The sequence below is a fragment of the Anser cygnoides genome, chromosome 3 (assembly GCF_040182565.1).
Source record: "Anser cygnoides isolate HZ-2024a breed goose chromosome 3, Taihu_goose_T2T_genome, whole genome shotgun sequence".
NCBI classification, from domain to species: Eukaryota; Metazoa; Chordata; class Aves; order Anseriformes; family Anatidae; genus Anser; species Anser cygnoides.
In genome coordinates, this window is record NC_089875.1 from 118052016 (window position 1) to 118073997 (window position 21982).

The 21982-nt window shown below is 40.4% G+C and overlaps 1 protein-coding gene across 2 annotated transcripts in view; it reads right to left on the reverse strand.

Moving 5' to 3' along the window:
* The window catches only part of LOC106038117 (cysteine-rich venom protein-like), a 36865-nt gene extending 16294 nt beyond the window's left edge, over positions 1–20571 (reverse strand). Inside the window, exons 1-2 of one of the 2 annotated variants that reach the window (XM_048065794.2) lie at positions 20303–20571; positions 871–944 (exon numbers count right to left, since the gene is read on the reverse strand). In XM_048065794.2, coding sequence (XP_047921751.2) covers positions 871–944; positions 20303–20314 — 86 coding nt within the window. In that variant the 5' untranslated portion in view covers positions 20315–20571. The remainder of the gene's footprint in view (positions 1–870; positions 945–20302) is intronic. The other variant, XM_048065804.2, reaches the window with a different exon arrangement.
* Between the last annotated feature and the right edge of the window lie 1411 nt (positions 20572–21982).

A 21982-nucleotide genomic window follows, 5' to 3' on the forward strand; every position in this document is an offset into this window, starting at 1 on the left:
TGCTGGAACAGATGGACCCAGAGGTCCTTTCTAACCTTAATCTTTCTGTGATGCTGTGATTCTGTGTCTTTAGATGTCCAGATACTGCATATCTAGCACAAAATATGTTCCTAGACTCTCTCAATAGTCAATATAGAGACCTTTCTCTTTTCCTGTATTAGACACCTACCTTAACTAAATTAGCTTCTGAAAGTATTGTTCTGTTGGCTCGGTCTAGATGTTGCTTAGGTCACCAATTGTATACTTTACGGGAGTATTGCAAAATATCTTAGTAATTTTCTTGAAACAATATATTGTGGCACATCTATGGACTGTGAGATCACTCTATTACCTGTGCTTACACATTTCTCTCTATGCAATACCTAATAGGAGGTACAGTTGATGAAATCTTCAGTAGCTCTTAATTCAGTGTGTCTGCAAGCTGGGTTGTCATTTTTGGGCATTGTATGCACAAGGTACATGAACCTTACGCATGCAAGGAAGAACTGAAAGTGAGGTTTCCTCACAGAGTGAGGAAACCAAGGAAAGAGATGTATCTGTAGCATGTTCCCAACATCATTGTAGCTCACCTATGGAGAACTGCCATTTTCCAAATCAGTATTTTATCTTCACTAAGACCCTGGGCACAAATTTGGAAGGAGAGCGCAGAGTTGCCTTTTGCATGTGCCTGATTTTGGGATCTATGTTCACTGAACTTATCATCTTAGGACATGAAGCTCACAGGTATCAGATATGTCACAGGAATGGCATCTTGGCTGTAGAACACTGAAGCCACAGCTCTGAGAGGAGGTTGTAGGAAAAAACAAAAACAAACAAACAAACAAGCAAAAAACACACAAAACAAACAAACAAACAAAAAACAACACTGACACCAGAATATTCTTCTGTGTGGAAGACAGTCTCCAAATATCTGGATGTTCTTGTTTTTGTGCTAATTCATGATTCTAGAAAAAAAATAGATAAGGATTCAGTGGAGGGAAAAAAACAAAAGCAACAAAAAAAAAACATTGCTTCCATAGATTAGGATTCATCTCAGCTAAGTTTAAGTTTATCACTTTAAAAATTAGTTTTTAGTCTTTAAAGAGGTAGGTAGCTCCACTTTCATCCTAGTTAGACACCAACCTTGGCTGACACAGAACAATAGAAAGGATTGAGCTGGACCTTTAAAGATCACTTCAGTCCAACACCCTGCCATAAGCAGGGGCACATTCTACTAGCTCAGGTTGTTCCAGGTCCCATCCAATCTGACCTTGACCACTTCCAGGGTGTACAGGGTCTGGCTGGGATGGAGTTAACTTTCCCCACAGGGGCCCATATATTGCTGTGCTTGATGCTTTTAGCTAGAACAGTGTTGATATCACACCCACGTTTTGTCTGTTGCCGAGCAGTGCTGGCACAGCATCCAGAATCTCTTCAAACCCCATAAAAGACAGTAGGTTGGGGGTGGCCAAGAGGTGGGGAGGGGACATTGCCAAGGCAGCTTACCTAAACCGACCAAAAGGATATTTCTTACTGTCATGCTAATTTCTTAATTACAGTAAGATGTTAAATTCAGCAATAAAAACTGGGAAGGGGAAGGAGAAGGAGGGGTACTCTTGTTATGGAAGTGTCTGTGTTCCCGTGCAACTGCTGTGTATTAAGGCCCTGTTTCCTAAGATGTGGCTGAGCATCACCCTTTCCCAGCTGCCCCTGCACAGCCTGTTTTATTCTAAAGATGTTTCTGAAAGAGATGCAAACAACACTGCTCATTGGCTCAGCTTTGGCCACCAGCAGACCTCTTTTGGAGCCAACCCTATAGCCCCTTGCTACCAAAACCTTGCCATGTAAGCCCAATACACAGGGACAAGGGATTTATAGCCTCTCTGGGCAACTTGTTCCAGTTCCTTGCCATGTTCATAGCAAAGAATTACTTCCAAATATCTAATTTAAATCTGCTCTTCTTTAGTTTAAATCTGTTACCCCTTGTCCTATCACTACACACCCTGGTAAAGAGTCCCTCCCCATCTTTCTTGTAGGCCCTCTTCAAGTATTGGAAGGCCATTATAAGGTCTCCTGGAGGTTCTCCTCTCCAGGCCCAACACCCGCAGCTCCCTCAGCCTTGCTCCAGAGCAGAGGGGCTCCAGCCTCTGCTCATCCTCGGGGCCTCCTCCAGGCTTGCTCCAGCAGCTCCATGTCCTCCTGGTGCTGGGCCCAGAGCTGAGTGCAGGGCTGCAGGAGGGGTCTCACAAGAGCGGAGCAGAGGAGCAGAATCCCCTCCCTTGTCCTGATGGCCACGCTGCTTTTGGCACAGCCCCGGATAAGGTTGGCCTTCTGTGCTGTAAGCATGCACTGCAGGGTCACGTTGAGTTTTTCATCAACCAATGCCCCCATGTCCTTCTCCATAGGGCTGCTCTCTATCCACTTGCTGCCTAGCCTGTATCCACATTTGGCATTGTCCTCACCCAGGTGCAGGACTTTGCACTTGGTCTTTTGAACTTCATGAGGTTCACATGGGTCCACCTGTCCGGGCTGTCAAGGTCCCTCTGGATCCCTTCCCTCTGAAGTGTCAGCTGCACCATCCAGCTTGGTGTCAACTGCAAACTTGCTGAGGGTGCCCTCAATCCACTGTGCAAATCACCAATGAAAATACTAAACATTCCTACTCCCTGATTAAAGCAGACACCTAGAGATGGCAAAACATCTGTGAAAGAAATTTCACTTGCTTGGTCATACAATTACTTCTGTTCAGCAGTCCTGCGTCATAAATGGCTGGAGTTGTCTCATTTTTTGCCTGACACAAAGTGAAAGCCCAAATGCTCACCTGGAGTTTCATGCCTGTTGCGCAAATAGAGAACTCAATAAATGCAGTGCTTTTTAAGGGCAAAGAGGCTTTCTGGCAGTTTTCCCACTAGCATTTTAGACACAATCAGCCCTATTCTTTTCTCATGCTCCATATGACTAAAAAGACCCCAATTATTCAAGGATATCTTTTTTTTTTTTTAATTACTCTGAACAAAAGTGCACTCTTTTCTGTGTATCATCTACATTTATCTCAAGGAGGCAATTACTTAGTGATCAGCATAACCTCAGATCACATGCCTGATAAATATTTTGAGTCCATGATTGAGATTGCAAGGTATATTAATACTCCTGAAAGAAATATGATGCTTAGTTTTCATTTTAACCTCACTTCCCAAGGCCTCAGTGTTAATGATAAACTGGTGGCAATACTGTCCCATTAAGAACAAACTTTGGGAAACAGCAGCCTGAAGGATCCACTATATATCTCTAGGAATAGGTTGGTTGCACAGTCAACCACCAAGACAGAGTGATTCCATCCTAGAGAAGATACTGGTTCTTTTATGAGTCATTATCTCTTCCTTCCTTCTTCACCATCCCTAACTTCTGCATGGAGAGCACAAAACACAGGCTCTTCTGTAGTTCTTCCCAGAGTGCTAAAGTCAATAACTCTAAGTAAGCATAACTTAGAAGAAGGTTAAACAACTCCTTTATTTAGTAACTTTAGAGCTCTGCCATAGCAAATGCATTTGGCAGCAATTATTTGGAAGTATTATGTTTCAAGGATCTAATCTATTAGGCATTTACACAGAAAAATGCAACTGAAAATGAAATCAAATTTCCATGGTTTATCTGAAAGAAAAGTTTCCATATCACTGCTGACATGTGGCTTTACCAATTGTGATTAAAAAACAAAGTTAAGAATAATACATAGATGCCACGGAAGGGAACAGATGGGATATATACTTTGGGCCTGGAAGTAATGATAGAAAAGGAGTGTTCTGTGGATTTTTGTAAAAGTCTTATAAATATTTGTTATCCTTCACTGAACATGGTATCCTTTAAGGAAACAATTGGTTCAAAGGATTGTTCAAAAATTCTCTATCTTCCAGGAATGTTGCATGGTTGGACTAGTGGAACTCTCATTTCCCTTCTTCCCAAAGGTTTTTTTTTTTTTTTTTTTTTTGTTTAGGTTCAGTCTAATCTTTAGCTTTATCGAATCCTGAGGTAGTCTAAAGCAAGTGTCTATACCAGAAACAGTAAGATCATAGAATCTTAGAATCATAGAATATCCTGAATTGGAAGGGACCCACAAGAATCATCAAGTCCAACTCCTGGGTCTGCAGAGGACCACTCAAAAAATCAGACCCTATGTCTGAGAGCATTATCCAAACACTTCTTGAACTCTGGCAGGCTCAGTGCCGTGGCCGCTGCCCTGAGGAGCCTGTCCCAGTGCCCAACCACCCTCTGGGTGAAGAACCTTTTCCTAACACCCAGCCTGACCAAGCCCCATCTCAGCTTCATGTCGCTAGATCTTGCATATCATTTAAGACTAGTAATGTACTAGTCTAGTTAGAACATAGATTTAGACTTAAAAATAATTCTATCAAAGAATCTGAGTGGAAGAATTTTTTGTTGCAAAACTCTGTATTTTTCTTTCTCTATATCCCTGCATATGCTTGTTTATGTCTCCATGGCTATGAATAAAGAAGATATACAAGTGGTCAAGGAGAGTTTTGTGATCATAATGCAAGTGTCTTTTGCTCCTGCATCTGTGGTTCCCCAGACACTGCAACGCTAGATCTAATTTTCAGGTCTTTTGTGCTGACTTGAGACAACGTTGTGGGAAATTCAGTCATTATCTCTTTGGCTGTGGTGGTAAACATGTTAACACATGAAGGGATTGAGACTGAGAGCATCTCAAAGCCAAAGCCTGAGTCTTCATTCAAGCCTGAATCACAACATCCTATGTGCAGTGTCTGTGCATTTACAACTCCTGGCCTTTCACAGCTAGGGAGAAGCCCCAAATCTTTTTTACCTGCCTCCCACAAAAAGGCTCTGTCTTAATACCATGAACAGGCAATGTTCAGGCACAAACTTACCTCAGTCATAAACCTTAGTAATCATTTCTATGAATAATGTGCTTCCAGTTTTATTAAGAAAACTCCAGATCCTTGGGAATAATTTCTTTTCATTCTATGGGTTAAAAATATAGTACCATCAAGTACCTGGGCATGATTCCAAATAGCTTCTGAAGTAGCATTTTGTCCATCAGCACACTAGCTCCTATGCATATAAAGGTAATACAAGCTGAACTTTTTTTTCCCCAAGTATTCTACTGTAATAGACATACACAATACAGGAAACTTTACATATCAACCTACACATCTGAAGAACTGCCATGCCAAAATTAAGTCAAATGTGATGACAGTCCAAGAAAGAAATATAGACAATGTTACTGATCTGTGCATTGTGTTTCTTTTTAAGAAGTATTTGCACTCTACATAACTTTACAACTGTGTTCAACTTGTGTATCAGTGGCTTGTATAGCTACACTGCCTTTGAATTCACTTAAAAGCAAAGTTTATTAAGAAAGATGAACAGTTCTGAAGAAAATATTGCAAAGACTATTAAGACTGCATTCACCAAGGCATTTATGTAAAAGAAATGGAATTAATTTAAGGATGTGCACAAACATCTACATTTGAGCAATGCTCCTTTCATAGACTTTGAAAATTAACAGGTGTCTTTGGGACAAGACTCATTTCATCCCAAAGTTAACATCTAAACAAAATCATATTGTGTCCAAGAATACTTACATCTCTCACAGCTTTTGGATGTCCATATTAAAATCTAATACGCTTCTTATTTCTTTATTTCTTATTTCTTTACTTTTATTTTTACTAATTAATTAAAGATACAGAAAGATAGTGTTGTTGTCAAGATAATAGAAATAAACTAATAGATATGGGTAAAGGAAGTTTCCTTCCTTCATAGGAAGGGAACTATGAAGGTGTACACCAACACCTTCGTATGTGTGTTGGTGCACAGCTATGGAGAGTTAGTTTTTCCTGTCCTTTTCTTCTCTTTACAGGGAATTTTTATAGTTTCTCTATGTTTTATGTGCAATTTTCTGTGATTTCTCATGCTGGGAAAAATAATTACTCTTACAAAAACAGACCGAGAAAAGGCAAAATCCAGACAGAATCAGGACAAGAGGAAGAGAATGCCAAAATATGGAAGTGAAAACAAAGTCTTTGTCATTAGATGAAGGATGAATATGTGCAGATTAACAGTGTCTTTTTGGCGGTCAACAGGGAGAAAATAAAAGGGACCAAAGGGGCTGAAGAAAAGTGAAAGAGTTCAGTACTGTCAGGAGGTAATTATCTTGCTAATTGCTATCTTTTTGGCAAGGATGTGAGGATTTTAAAAATTTCAGTGGTAAAGATATTTCCAGACCTCTTTGATAAGCACCTACGTATGTGTCCACCCAAATAGTCTCAGAAGAAATAACATGATATTAATTATAGGATATAATAGGAAATGAGGAAAACAGTTGTTTGTCAAATGCAGGAAGTTTATGGCTCAGTCACAATTGGAACTTAATTTCTATATCACAAAGCCAGCCCTTCCTTTTTTTTTTTTCTTTTTTTTTTTTCTTTTTTTTTTTTTTCCCCTTTTTAAAAAAATAAATCTTTGGGAGAGATCTTCATGATCCAGATTTTACTTGTATGATGTATATCCACCAGCATGGTCTGACAATTCTCTTTAGGATATCATCAGTAACAAATATGGACAAAGGTGAGCAAGCTTGGATTATAGGCATGAAGAAACACGTCTCTGTTCTCAGAGATATTGGCACTGCCTGGGAATGAAGGTTATCATGGATTGCACACTGTACTACATGGATGTGATTATATTGGCCTGTGTCTCAGACAGCTGATACTTGCAGTTCTGTGCTGTGTGGGTGATGACTTGCGAGGCTGGATCTACACACACTCAGGGAAGTTTGAAGTTAAGACAAAGAGGAGAGAATTTTCTTGCTGAAACACGGATGTCTTATGGGATGACCCACTTATGCTAAAGCATATCTGAAACATATGCATGGTGCTGACAGGTATTACACAGCACTTAGGGGACACCATCCTTCTGGAATGTCAGAGGGATGCTAGGTGGGACATCCTGTAGTACTTAATATAGTATCTGTATGTAGGCAAATGGATCACATTCCTATTATTTCAGGCATTGTGAGTTATATTGCCTGGCTTCAGCTGTGCTTCAAAACTCTGTGGATTTCCTAGAAGTTATCTGTCATATCTGCATGGCTTTTCAAATGACACTAAATACTGAAGTTTAGGCAGCCGAATATTCGGCTGTCTTATTCAGTCTCTTTCCTTCAGATGTTGTCTCAGCTTCAGTGTCTGGCACTGTCTTGAGATGCTGCAAGATATCCTGCCTTAACTTTAGCTACTGGTTCACAAAGCTTGAGGTTCCCATTGATCTTTTGTTATATATGACAGCCTTGGGTATCTCTCTCGGATATGCCAGGACATCTTACTCAGCCAAGAACAGCTAACATCAGGGAAAGAAATGGAGACTCAGCTGGGTAAACATTAGGCATTTAGTTCAATTTACACCTTAGCACTCACTCCATACTCAACAAAGATAAAAAAAATCAAACAAAAAAAAGACAAAAAAACAAAGATAAAAAGTCAGACTCTTTTATCCAATTTTTCTTTAACATCTTTTTTTCCCTTAGACTTAGAAAAAGATGAACCACCCTCTACAGGTGTTTGTGTATCTCCAGTTACTGACAGTAAGACGAGATTCACTTTCACATACCTAATTGGAGGTGTCCACACTTGACCTGAGTGTTCTGGATCTTGTAATCACAGCAGGAGTCTGTTGTCCACAGGGGTCCAGAGGCATTAGAAGTACCTTTGAATATTAGAGATATTCATGTGAACCATTTTGTTTGTTTAGATCTACAGGAATAGAGTCATGCAACCCAGCGGATCCAAAATATGTCTGAGTCACAAGGAAACCAAGGAATTTCTTATGTCATTTGTGTACTGCAATCCAGATGCTTAAAGTGGTCAAAGCTTCTCGAAACAAACTAGTCTTGTCAAAACCTGATCTCAGCTGAGATGCTTCCATTAATTTCCCAGAATGCTGCGTTATACTTGAAGGCAGGATTCAGCTAGTGCTGGTAGGAGATAACACCTTCCTGTCATGGTAGAAGACCCAAAAAGGATATTTCACTTGGAGCACAAGCAGGTTGGATACTGTGACTTTGCAGCAATGTGTCTTAGACTAATGTGGCAAGGTTGCAACATCCCAACAGCATGGTGCTAACCATGCTAAAGTTATGAAAATCCATTGCCAGGTGCTTTGTAATTACCTGAATGAGGGGGATTATGCTGGGATGACTTGAAGTTCACACCCATTGAGTGAGCCTGGGCCACTCATCATTCATAGGCTTCTTGTTTATTAAACTATATGTAAAGGAAGGCACCAAAGGCGGTGAAGGGTCTAGAGGGCAAGAAGTATGAGGAGCAGCTGAGGTGCCTTGGTTTGTTCAGCCCAGAGCAGAGCAGGTCAAGGGGAGGCCTCATGGCGGCCTGCAGCTCCCTCACGAGGGGAGCGGAGGGGCAGGCGCTGAGCTCTGCTCTCTGGGGACAGCGACAGGACCCGAGGGAACGGCATGGAGCTGGGACAGGGGAGGGTCAGGCTGGGGGTTAGGGAAAGATTCTGCACCCAGAGGTGGCCGGGCACTGGGGCAGTGGTCACGGCACCAAGCTGCTGGAGTTCAAGAAGCATTTGAACAATGCTCTCAGACAGAGGGTCTGGTTTTGAGTGGTCCTGTGTGGAGCCAGGAGCTGGACTCCATGATCCTTGTGTGTCCCTTTCAGCTCAGGATATTCTGTGATTCTGTGATCTGGTCTTCCATTATAGTTGTCTTGTCAGAAGCATTAATGGAAATAATTTCTAAAGTGAAAATCTCCACTCCAGTAAATACTGTCAGAGATGAGTTCTGGGTATAAAACAGAGATGTTACTAGCTTTTCAGGTAGAGGTTAAGAAACATCCCTTTGAGTTTAAATGTTATGCAGTTAATTTTAATGAAACCATTAAACATGCCTTTGTTTGTGAGATTTCAGACTTATGTAGGAGTGCTCTCTTATTTATTTTTTTCCGTGCTTGGACCTGAGCAGTAGTCAGTGATGTCTTTTCTCTCTCTCTCTCTCTCTCTCTCTCTCTCTCTGTGTGAATGTGTGTTTGTGAGCCCAGTGCCATATTTGAAGTCTTTCACCTCGTGCTTGTCTGACAGCTGACCAAGTACTGAGAGTGTCTGTTACAGACAGATTTTCACTGCAGTTCGCAGCTAACATAACAGAGGGAGAGGGGAGGGGAAGACGGTTCACAAAATGTATGAGGAAACGTGTTGGGAAGATGCAGGGATCTCTGTGCAGACAGAGTGTCTTTTGTCTCTCAGGCAGAATGACTCCCTGGCTCGAAGCCCGCAGCAAAGCAAATAGCAGAGCAGATTCATTATGCCCTAGTGCTGCTACAAGACCGTACATCTGGGAATTAAATTATAGACAAAGGTGGGTTCTCTCTCTATTATTTCTTGTAATCCCAAGAAGTTGCCATTGTCTCCCTGCTCAATAGCTTCTTTGTATTCACTAGATCTGCAAAACCCCAAATTACCTTACTCAAAGGAAGTTACAGTTGTATTAAAAATGTTTCCTTATATTCTCACTCAGTTTCTAAAAGAACTAGGGCCTGTTATTGTTCAGGATTATACAAAGCAGATGGTATTTTCCTTTTTTTTTTTTTTTTTTGTATAACTGTATTTAGATGTGAATGGTGAGATTATTTTTTTACAGTTTTTGTGTATTGAAGTCTGATGTCTGTATAAACTAATGGTATAGATGCCCTATATTACTTGTAGGGATTAAAGTGAAAAAGACACTAACAGAGCATGATTTATCCCAGCTGAGTAACATAGGACAAGATTCTGGAAATGCTTGTATTGCTCCATTGATTACAGAGATCTAAGACAGACGTCTGTCTTACAAATCACTAAAGTAAAGGAGCTTAAATTCTTCTGAACACTCAAAAATTTCTGAATTTTCAGTGATGTTGATTTCTGTTCCTACTGGTGGTCAGGTCAGATTTATTTAAGCATTAGTTTATTTATTTATTTTGAAAACTTTTTTTTTTTTAAGCAACTGGGTAATTAAATAAAACTTTAAACAAGGTTATATAAAAATATGTAAATAAAGGAAAAAAAATACCCCTAACCTCCCCAAACATCATTTTAAGGCTTATTTTAAGAAGCAATGACTCTGCTAGGAAATAGTTTATTGTTTCAGTAAGATAAATCTACATAAGGTGTGATATGTCAAAGAGAAAATATTTGGTGTTACACAACCTTCAGATGAGTAATTCCTTCAAAATCCAGTCAAATCTCAGTAATTATCATTGATTCTTTATTGACTCCCATAGCACCTGGAATTTTTGCAGGTATATAGACTTCTCATAAAGAATGATCCCAAATGGAACCTGGAAAGTAGTCTAGAGAAAGTACTGTTAATTTTGTTTATAAACTTGTGAGCTATATGCTAGCTCCTTATACAGTATTTTCCTCCTGTCAAACAGCTAGTTTGTGTTTAGAATTATAGAATCAGAATATCCTGAGTTGGAAGGATCCTATGAAGACCATTGAGTCCGACTCCTGTCTCCACACAGGAATATCTAAATGTTTAAAAGCACAGGATTTTCCTAATGTGTAAAATGAACACTAAATGTAATTTTCAAATTTTGATTTTGCACAGTAAGCCCAGAAGAAAGGTGCAGTACTTAAATATGCTAAACAGACAAATATGAACTTTAAGTGCTTACAGATAAATTATGCTCTTACGTGTCTACAGAATTACAGAATCTCAGAAGGCTTGAGATTGAAAGGAAGTCTGGAGGTCATCTGGTCCAAGCCCCTTGCTCAAGCAAGGAAACCCTGAGCAGGTTGCTCATATATTCCCTTAAGAATAATGAAACAAACAAGCAGACAAACATAAATACTAGAGGATAGATTACTGAAGACAGATAGCAGAGATGGATTACCCACCAATACATTTCTAATTTAGAGTATCTTTGCCTGCTATTACCAATTGTACTTAGCTCTGTGATGATTTTTATGATCAAGCTATATCATTTGTAGATTGACATGACCAAATGGATTTCACTTGCGACCTAGCTGAAATGTAAACCAAAGTGTTAGGAGATTAAAAGTTTAAGGGGTTATCTCAGCCCACAGGCTAGGCTAGCTTCAATGTTCACAGCTTGGCACAGTGTTCCTTGCATGTCAAGCCCAGCATCAGGACACTGGATATTGTAAGAAAGACAAGGTAAACAGAAATTTCTAAATGGAAGTGCTGAAGTTAAGGCCTGATCTTTCCATCCTCTGAGTCTTTACCTGCTACAGATACCTACCGTATATTAACATATATAAGCACACAGACTATCAATTCTCCCTCCCTCTCTCTGTGTATATATACATAAATATGTATATGTCTATATACATATTTACTTTTACATGTATGTGTAGCAAATAAATCTGTGCCAGGGGCTGTTCTCTGGCTCTGAGATAGTTTGGTAACTTGTTCAGCCTCCAGACTGGGTGACTACATTTAAATAGCCACCTGGGGATGGTCTCTGACACATGATAACACTTCATGTATACCTGGACATTGTTTGGGAGAGACTTTTTGGGACAGGTATTGTTCCACTTGTTAAATGTCATAGACAGTTTCCAGTGCCCATCCCCTGGCATTGTTTGTTTACTGCGTGGACATATTTTAAGTCTCCCTAAGCTCTAAAAATAATCCTTCTGAACTCATGCAATACTAGTGCCTGGAAATGCCAGCATTGCCCATAGTTCATAGAACCACTGAATAGCTGAGGTTGGAAGTGACTTCTGGAGGTCATCTGGTCCAACTCCCCTGCTCAGGCAGGGACACCTGCAGAAGGTTGCCCAGGACCATGTCCAGATGGCTTTTGGATATCTTCAAGGAAGATCAATTTTTATTTTACAACTGTAAAAAAAATACTGCTGAGTGAACCAAAGTCTGCAGAGCTATTCATTTTGGCTATATTTACTGGACCCTCACTCACTGCAATGGGAACCTAGGTATCTAACTTGATAATAGACACTTCTATATGCTTGCTCAAATGCTGATAAGTTGAATTCCACTTCAGTTCTCTCAAGACAACTTTAAAAGTTGAAAACTCATGGGTAGGTTGATTTCCTTAGACAAACATGTAAAGAGTTTTCTAAATGAATCTTTTCCTTGTGTAACTTATTCTTGAAAAATAGAAATTTTAACAGGCTATTTTGAATGTTCTCTAACAATAAAACAATATTAAGAGACAATGTAGAAACTCCCCAAACAAAAGAAGCAGCTCCTTCCAAAACCCCAAAATAGTGTAGTGCATTTAAAATCGCTGCTTTTCAACTCATTCTGGTACTCATCCTGAACCAATTAAGTCTTCCGTTGATTTTAATACAGAGTGACAGACCTCTCTTACTTTACTATAATCAGCATGAATTTAAGTCTATATATTGACTGACTACAGGTACCTAACCTGGACGCTATAATCATAATGGTTTATAATTTAAACAGTATACCTGCATCCATTGTAGAAATCCTGCTTAAACTGAACATATTTCTCCCTGTTCATTGCAGAAAGCTGAGTATGGCAGGCCTGTACAACATGCTGTTTCATACTTTTTTTTTCTTTTTTTTTTTTTTTTCTACTTTTATAACAGTAATGCCTATTTACAGAAGACCGCTCAAACATGGTCTTTTATCTTTAACTTTTGAAGGACATGACTATGACTATCTAAGCAGATATCATTGGCTCGCCTACTCATTTGCTTGTATGGTTATGCTGTTTGTTAGGAAAAGGCAAAATCTAGATGTATTTTAGATGTTTCTTAGTCATAAGGCATACGAAGACAGATATTAAAACTACGTTCAGCAAACAGAACTTCAGAAATTTTCAAATTTTTAAATTCTCCCAGAACATTTCACCAAGAGGTGATTTTTATTTAGGTAGCTGCACCAAGTTCTGTAAAGATGAATGTGAGCCAAGCTCATGTTGCACATGCAGCCCTCTATACAAATAAACATATGTATGTGTGCACATGCATATTTATAAATATGTATAGGTAGCCACTAAAAATACTTTAGAATTGATGTGTATGATACATTATAAGCTTCATTAAGATTCATTTGTGTAGTGGGTTTACATGGCAAGGTTTTGGTAGCTGGGGGGCCATAGGTGTGGCTTCTGCTAGAAGAATCCAGAAACTGCCCCATATTAGATAAGGGCCCAGCCACTGGCCAGAGCCGGGCCAATAAGCAATGTTGTTTGCGCCTCTGTGAGAGCATATTTAAGAAAGGGAAAAAAAAACCTGCTGCTCAACAGCAGCTGGGAGAGAGAGAGGAGTGAGAAACAGCCTTGCAGACACCAAGGTCAGTGAAGAAGGAGTGGGAAGAGGTGCTCCACGCAACGGAGCAGAAGTTCCTCTGCGGCCTGTGGAAAGGCCTCTGGTGGAGCAGGCTGTCCCCCTGCAGCCCATGGGTCCCACACGGAGCAGATCTCCACGCTGCAGCCCGTGGAGGAGCCCCCGGTGGAGCAGGTGGATGTGGCCTGGAGGAGGCTGCGGCCCGTGGAGAGCCCCTGCAGGAGCAGGACCTGGGCCGGAGCTGCAGCCCGTGGAGAGGAGCCCACGCAGGAGCAGGGGGTCTGGGGGGAGCTGCCGCCTGTGGGGGACCTGTGCTGGAGCAGTTTGCTCCTGGGGGATGGACCCCGTGGTACGGAGTCGTGTGGGAGCAGTTCTTGAAGAGCTGCTGCCTGCGGGCAGCCCTCGCTGGATCAGTTCAGGAAAGATGGCATCCTGTGGGAGGGACCCCACGTGGAGCAGGGGCAGAAAGTGAATGTGAAGGAGTGGCAGAGACGAAGTGCTATACACTGACCTCAACCCCCGTTCCTCTGTTCCCCTGTGCCACTTGAGGGGAGGATGTGGAAGAAGGTGGATGGGGGGAAGGTGTTTTTTGTTTTTTGTTTTTTTTTTTTTTCTCCTTTGTTTCTCGCTTCTCTAGCTTATTAGTAATAGGCAATAAATCTTACTGTCTCTATTCTGAGTCTGTTTTGCCCATCATGATAATTGTTTAGTGATCTCCCTATCCTTACCTCAACCTTTGAGCCCTTTGTGTCGTATTTTCTCCCCCTTTCTCTCTGAGGAGGGGGAGTGAGAGAGCGGCTGTGGTGGGGCTCAGCTGCCCACCCAAGTAAAACCACCACAGTTCGCTACTACATACAGTAGATATAAAATCCCTACTGAAGCAGTTGACAAATACTTGACTTTATTTTTAAGATACTGAAGACAGAGTAAGTTACCAAGCAAAACTGGAGGACTTCCAGGCTATTTTGGCTTTAATCTGTGTAAAACATTATTGACCAAAAATAAGCAGACCAAGACTCAGAACAACCTATAAAAAAGAGGTTGAAGAGTGTGACCCTAAGCATCTGGGTTCATGACCGCTGTGTTCTCATCACTATAAACCTTTAAGAAACTCATACAGAAAATTAATGTATAACTAGAACACCAAGTACTGATTGGAGACTCTTGCTGATTCATCCAGCGAATGGTGCAACAGGAAAAATGTAATAGGTGTGTATGTAATACGCCTGGTTTCTACTTCTTAGAACATATAGAGAAGTATTTTTAGGCATGGAATGAAGGATAAATAGGCACCACTATATATATATATGTATATATACATATATGTATCTGCATGCATGTGTGCAGGTGTGCATGAGTTTTCAACTTAATTTTTTTAGCTCAGAATTTCTGTCCATCTTGTGTTTTCTCAGTATGGGTGCTTGTTGACTTGGTGTCCACATTACAAGAAAGATACTTGCAAATTGCAGCAAGTTCAGCAGAAGGCCAAGAAGGTGACCTGGTGCTGGAATGCATGACACAAGTAGAGTTACTGAGAGAGCTGCATTTGTTAGCATGGAGAATAGAAGGCCAGTGAGGAGGATCTAATTACTGTTTCAGCAGGGGTTATAGAAAAGACAGATTCAAACTCTTCTCAGAGGTGCCAGCAAAAACACATAATGGAATGGGCATGAATTGTAAATCAACATGGGTTGATGAGGTGAGGCTAAGAGAAAGTCATTTTTAATGGTTTTTACATTGTGAGAATATATTCTTCATTTTTCTGCCTTGCTTACTGCCAGCCTGCCATAGCTTTAGTTATATAAGGTAACCTATCCTGCAGTGGCTTTTAGTGGTGCACATATAGTCCATGATGGAAACCGCAGGTTTATCCTGTTGAAAATTCCTACTAACTGTTAACATTTCTAAGCTGTCCCCACCTCTATTCTGTATAAATGTATATTTCTCCTCAAGAAACTGGCTGCTCGTGGCTTGGACTGGCGTACGCTTTGTTGGGTTAAAAACTGGCTGGATAGCCGGGCCCAAAGAGTTGTGGTGAATGGAGTCAAATCCAGCTGGAGGCTGGTCACTAGTGGAGTCCCCCAGGGCTCAGTACTGGGGCCAGTCCTCTTTAATATCTTTATCGATGATCTGGATGAGGGGATGGAGTGCACCCTCAGTAAGTTTGCAGATGACACCAAGTTAGGTGCGTGTGTCGATCTGCTCGAGGGTAGGAAGGCTCTGCAGGAGGATCTGGACAGGCTGGACCGATGGGCTGAAGCCAACTGTATGAAGTTCAACAAGTTCAAGTGCCAGGTCCTGCACCTGGGGTGCAACAAACCCAAGCAGAGCTACAGGCTGGGAGATGAGTGGTTGGAAAGCTGCCTGGCAGAGAAGGCCCTGGGAGTACTGGTTGATAGCCCGCTGAATATGAGCCAGCAGTGTGCTCAGGTGGCCAAGAAGGCCAACAGCATCCTGGCTTGTATAAGAAGCAGTGTGGCCAGCAGGTCTAGGGAGATGATTGTCCCCTTGTACTCGGCTCTGGTGAGGCTGCACCTCGAGTACTGTGTTCAGTTTTGGGTCCCTCGCTACATGAAGGACATGGAGGTGCTTGAGCGAGTCCTGAGAAGGGCAACGAAGTTGGTGAGGGGTTTGGAGAACAAGTCTTACAAGGAGCGGCTGAGGGAGCTGGGATTGTTCAGCCTGGAGAAGAAGAGGCCTTATCGCTCTCTATAGGTACCTTAAAGGAGGCTGTAGCGAGGTGGGGGTTGGTCTGTTCTCCCACGTGCCTGGTGACAGGACGAGGGGGAAGCTGCACCAGGGAAGGTTTAGGTTGTATATTAGGAAGAACTTCTTTACTGAAAGGGTTGTTAGGCATTGGAATGGGCTGCCCAGGGACGTGGTTGAGTCACCATCCATGGAGGTCTTTAAGAGACGTTTAGATGTTGAACTTAGTGATATGGTTTAGTGGAGGACTTGTTAGTGTTAGGTCAGAGGTTGGACTTGGTGATCTTGGAGGTCTCTTCCAACCTAGACGATTCTGTGATTCTGCGATTCTGTGATTCTGTGATATCTTAAATATTCTCATTTCCGAACCAATAGGACAAATTACTTGCTGAAAAACCTATTCTAACAGTTGTTAAAGTGTGCAGCTGACAAACAGGGAAGTTGATATTCTGAGGACTGCTCAAACCTTAATGTTAAATATTCTTTGCTGAGTCAGTTGACATTGACTATAGCTACAGGGAATTAATATGAATTTCCCATATTTTCCAAAATTTTCTTCTGATCATTCCCCCTCACTATTTTTTTTTTTTTCCTGTCAGAAACAATTTCACATGTGCAGACTATAACAGGTTGCTATTGTGAATCTGCTGCAATGCTTCCAGGTATTCATAATATTGTTTACACTGCTAAGTGCAGTGAGGGAAATAACATTGAACTTAAGGGATTATACTCTGCTAAAGCTGGTTAAACAGTTTCTTCAGTTCATAGAGTTATGACAGAAAAGCTTTTACACAAGAATCAAATTATCCAGGTTGTCTGTTAATGAAACAGATGTCAGTTTGCTTAAATGTCAGGCTTCTTTTTTTCTTTTTCTGTACTTCAAATCCTTGAGTTGTTGCCTGAGCAAAAGCTGAGTGTGCTTCTGCATAACATTTGCACATATGATAAGAAATTTCCTTAATTTGGCTCCTCTAGAATTAAAGGGGGGGTCTGATATAAAAAGAAAATGTTTGAGAAATTGGATCTCATTTCTCTTTTTTTCTTTTTTTCTTTTTTTCTTTTTTTTCTTTCTTTTTTCTTTCTTTTTTCTTTCTTTTTTCTTTCTTTCTTTCTTTTTTGGTTTTCATCTTGTATTTGCTTCACTGAAAATGAAATTGTAAATTAGTGTAACAGAGGGTAGAATTCATCTGACCTAACTTAATCTTCTCACCTAAAGAATTTAATTTAACAGGTTGTGTAGGTTTCCTGTGTAGAAGACAGAGGAAGACAGAGACCTGTAAGAGGGCTATTCATTACAGGTTTGTCTCTGAAAAGTGTGTTAAAACATTGTCTGAAAGATATTCATTTTATTCAGTGGTAATAGACAGACTATACCAGATCAAATCCTTATAGTTCAGAGGCCTAGAGTTAGGCAAGATACCTTGATTTTTTTATTATTATTATTTTTAAATTTTATTTATTTATTTAATTTATTGTTTAGATGTATAGAAAATCAGACTGCAGATTCTCTGAGAATTATAGTGGTGATCAAAAAAATGAAGCAACTTTGCAAAAATAGTATCTTTCCTGATTTTTTTTTTCAAACTGCAGTAAGGCAAATAGTACTGAGAAAAGATTTATGCTGTGACCCAGTATCCTCATACTTGCAAAAGCTGGCTTTAAGGAAAGAGGACATGCAGTTAGTACGGATTACTCTGCAGTTAGCATCAGGTATGTTGTTTAAGTCTCTAAGGTTGCGTCTTTCCTGAAACCCAGGGCTTTGTTCATAATTTAGGCAGGAATACCTGAGATGATTTTCCTTTGTTTAGTTTGGGTTACAGTCAGGGCTTTGATGTGGGGGAGCATATTCTAGGGTGAGTTCCCTCAGAAAACTACAGGCTTGCACAACTGGCTGTCCCTCCCTGAAGGCTGTGTTGACACATCTTCATTCTATTTCTCCCACAACAGGTGATATTAACACTTGTTCAAGAAGGCTTATGTACGATTTGATTGGAGAAATATTTTGTCTCTTAAACAAAAAGCTGCTCAGCCAGACTCCCTAGGCTGAACTGCTTCCTCTCTTTTCCAACATGCAGGGGAAAGCACCCCAGTAAGAAGACTGATGCTAGCCTCTGTGGATCATTCTGAGTATGTGTTTCTTAATTTGGGGTTTCTTCTGAATGAATGTCAGAGCAGTTATGAAAAGCTTCATGAATCCAGCAGTAGTGTAAATGGCTTATGATAGGATCTGGGCTCACAGGTTTGGCAGGTGATATGAAACGTGGCCATGTTAAGTGAGTTCCTGTTTCCGGTCTTCATTTGGGTGACTGAGCAGTCCAGCTTTTATTGTTTACCACATGATGATGATATTTTTTTCTTATGAATTATTTCTCTCATTTTGATAAACTTTTTTCCTGTTCTGCTTCTTTTTGTCTGCATTGAGACACTTAATTTGTAGCAGGACTATGTTTATCATACCAACATCTTCACCCAGGCTCAGGTCTATCTATAGGTACCTAACAGAGGTGTCATACGTATTCCCATTAATCACATTGCACTGAAGAGAAAGATGACTGATTTAGCATCCTTATTTTAGGGGTTATGTCCATGGTAGGTGTGCAGGGTTGTTAAACCATCATGTCCTGGAGGAATGGTGCCATAACCCCAGTCTGTCTTGCTGATGCTTTCATTTAGTGAGGGAACTGTGAGTGGATGTCACTGCACATGTTAAGAACTGGTTGCCTTGGAATGGTGTTTCTGGGTATTTCAAGGAAAAGGGCAGTGTCAGAGAACAAGTACTGAGGGAAAAAGGCAAAAAAAGGGTTTGGCATCTCCAGCTCTTGCTCAACAACAACAATAAGGGCCTGGTTTCCTTCTTCTCTTCCTTCTTTAGGCTCTACCAACTATTCAATTAAGTCATGAAATCCTGTTCTGCCAGCCTCACTAGCCAAATATCTGCAGCTGTTCCAGTGATATCAGCTCATTTGACCCTGATTTTATAAATTTACCTATGGGCATTGTGAAGTCATCGCATTCCCAGGTATATTAGTTACTACTTAGCATTTTTATTCTTGAAAGTGATATAAACAAAGCATTATGTCCTTTCTCCCTGCTTTTTAGAAAGAGATTTTTTATTTCTTGACGTTTGAAGCGAACAATATCATATTCACAGACACTGATGCATTGACTCAGCACATCACCAAACCTGAGATGGGTGAGTGAATGGTTGCACTCTTCTTTTGCATCTGCTCTTTGAGATCAGTGAGGATAGTCCCATAACAATAAGACTAAGCCTGGATATAAAATGAGTTGCTCCTTTGTCATGGATGCCTCTTACAGAAAGAGGAAAATAGGACTCACTTGCATATATTTGGATGACTAGCATATAGATGCCCTTGCCTCACCCGGTAAGCTTCATGCTCCTTTAACAGACAACAGAGAACAGTGGTTTGACAAGTGTCAAGTGATTTTAAGATGTATCTATACCAGAGGAGATGTGCCTGTTGTTCTTCATCAGCTTTAGCCATGGCCAAGACTATCTTAGGTGAAGACATGAACACTGTGGACAGAGGTCCTTGTCCATACTTAGGCATCTAGAACCATCTGAGATGCCTCAGGGCATCCAAGACACCCATGGCACCGGCAAGGAAGGGAGGCCTAAAGAGATCCAGAACTTTCTGGAACAGCAGCTGGATGCTAGATAATACAACTCTGAGCATGTAAAATGACATTACATGAATATATTTAATCCTGTCACAGTTCTCCATTGGTAACAACAGTAACCTGGTCACCTTGCTCAGAAGTACACACTATGTAGATACTCAAATCTACAACTGACCAGAGATTAATACCTTTAAAATCAGATGAGTTCTATCTCGCCCTTACAAGTGTATCTAAATTCAAGAGACTAAGATCATGTCGATATGCATTGAAAGCCATGGTTACAAGACTCAAAATTCTTCCGTAGTCTAAAACCGAGGTACAATTTTTTGTTCTATGTGGGCAAAACAGGTGTAATGCTCTGTTGACTACTTTGACCCATTATCAGTCATGGATAATATTCACACTAATTCACTCATATTTGTTCTGAATTTAAAACACCATAACAGTTAATCCCATTTTGTGTACCATTGCAAGTAGTTAGTTACATGCTGGATGTGAACACATTCTGTAATACAAATATGTATTGTTTAAAGCAAACAGACAAGTCAAATCCCCTTGACTGAACTTGGACTGGATTAGCTAACTCAACATTACCAAACCCCCACAAAATCTTGACAAGTATTGCTTTCATCTATTCACTTACCACACAGTCCATTGTTGCACGTGTGCATACAGTGTCTATAGGGGATTCCTTTTGGTAAGGTGTATAGGTAGAGCTTGTTAAATTTCCTCTGAGATTTTCAAATGACCTAGCATGAAACAAAATCTTTTCTTCATATTTATTCCAGAGAAGACAAGAAACTTTACTCCCTGGTGCTGCAACTGCTGCCCAGAGGGAGAAATATATAGCACCCTGCAGAGGCACTGCTTGCTTCTGTGCATGCTGTGCACGGCATGACTGGCTGACTTCAGCAGAGTGACCCTGAGCAAGTAACCATTGGCTTTTGGTGGCAGTTCTGGAGCTATCTGGAATTTCAGTGCAGATTTAATCAAACTTTGAGTGGCAGCTGAAGGCTGTTGTGATATCTAGTATTCATCTAAGTTTCAGGAAACTGGATTCCAACTTTTAAAAGTTCAGATAAACACTGGTCACACTTATTTCCCCAGCCTCATCTGTTGTAGGGAGAACTTAACAGTAGTGAAATTTAATGGGTTCTGAAATGGGGCACATGTACTACTAGCCATAATTTTCAGTATTTACCTGTTATAAAGTAATAAAAGGTTGGCACAGCATTGGTAGATACCACTGCCATTTGGCAGTGCTACACAGCAAAAGGTGGGTTCTCCCAGTGTAGCATAATTTTATAGTTAAGTAGTACCTGGGATTCTTATCCCACCACTGTCCTGGATGTTGTTATTCCATTAAATTTAAAGTTTTAGGTTTCATCAAACCACACCTGTAAAGAAGAGTATCACAAGGTGTGTGTACTTGCAAAATAGGGATTTTACCATAGGAAAAGTACAGACAGTACCAAGTAGGAAAGGTTTTCTTGCTTTTGTCAAGGAAAAAACATTAAGCCATTCAATCATCTCCAGAATTAAAGAGAATGACATATAAATGAGACAAAGCAAGTGCTTCAAAATCACATAAATGGAAACCCCTCAAATATCCGTATCAACAATAAGCTGTTTCTCCTTGCGTGCCTACATGTACATTAAACACGTAAATCAAACTTCCATTTATACCAAGGTTTCTTTGATCTGTTTTGACAGCCAAAAGGGGACTTAGAATGTGAGCAAATGTGTTGCAACAATCTTGTGACGCTTGTTTGCATTGCAAAGACTTTGTGAATATGAGAATCTGACTCTATATTTTAGGGTGATTCACCTGTAGAGCTTTTAGTATGAACCACTTTAAACCTTGACCCTTTCCTGAATTCTCTTACAAATGCTCAGAGTCTTATCAGGTAAACTAAATTATCTTTGAAAGGAAGGTTTTTCTTCATCTTTTCCTATTCTTCCTTTTCCTTAGTGTCCCATTTCTACTTTACCTAAGGACACCTAAAATTCTTGCTGGTAGCTGATGCAGAAAATTAACTTTAATAATTGATTGGTGCCATCAGATTCAGATTTCCGTGTTCCTAGTGTAGATTTTACCACCTTGGGTAGCTTACTACTACTTTAGACTTTACTTTGTTCCAGTGCATCAGATAATTCAGAAACCGTGGCCTTTTGGAAACAATTTGGTTATACTTCTGCCAAAAACAAATAAACAAACAAAAACACAACACAAAACTTTCCTTTTTCATTTTATTCCGGAATTAGGAATGTAAGGTAAAGGTTGTTTGTTTAAGTTTTAGCATTCTTTGCAGCTTCCTCATTT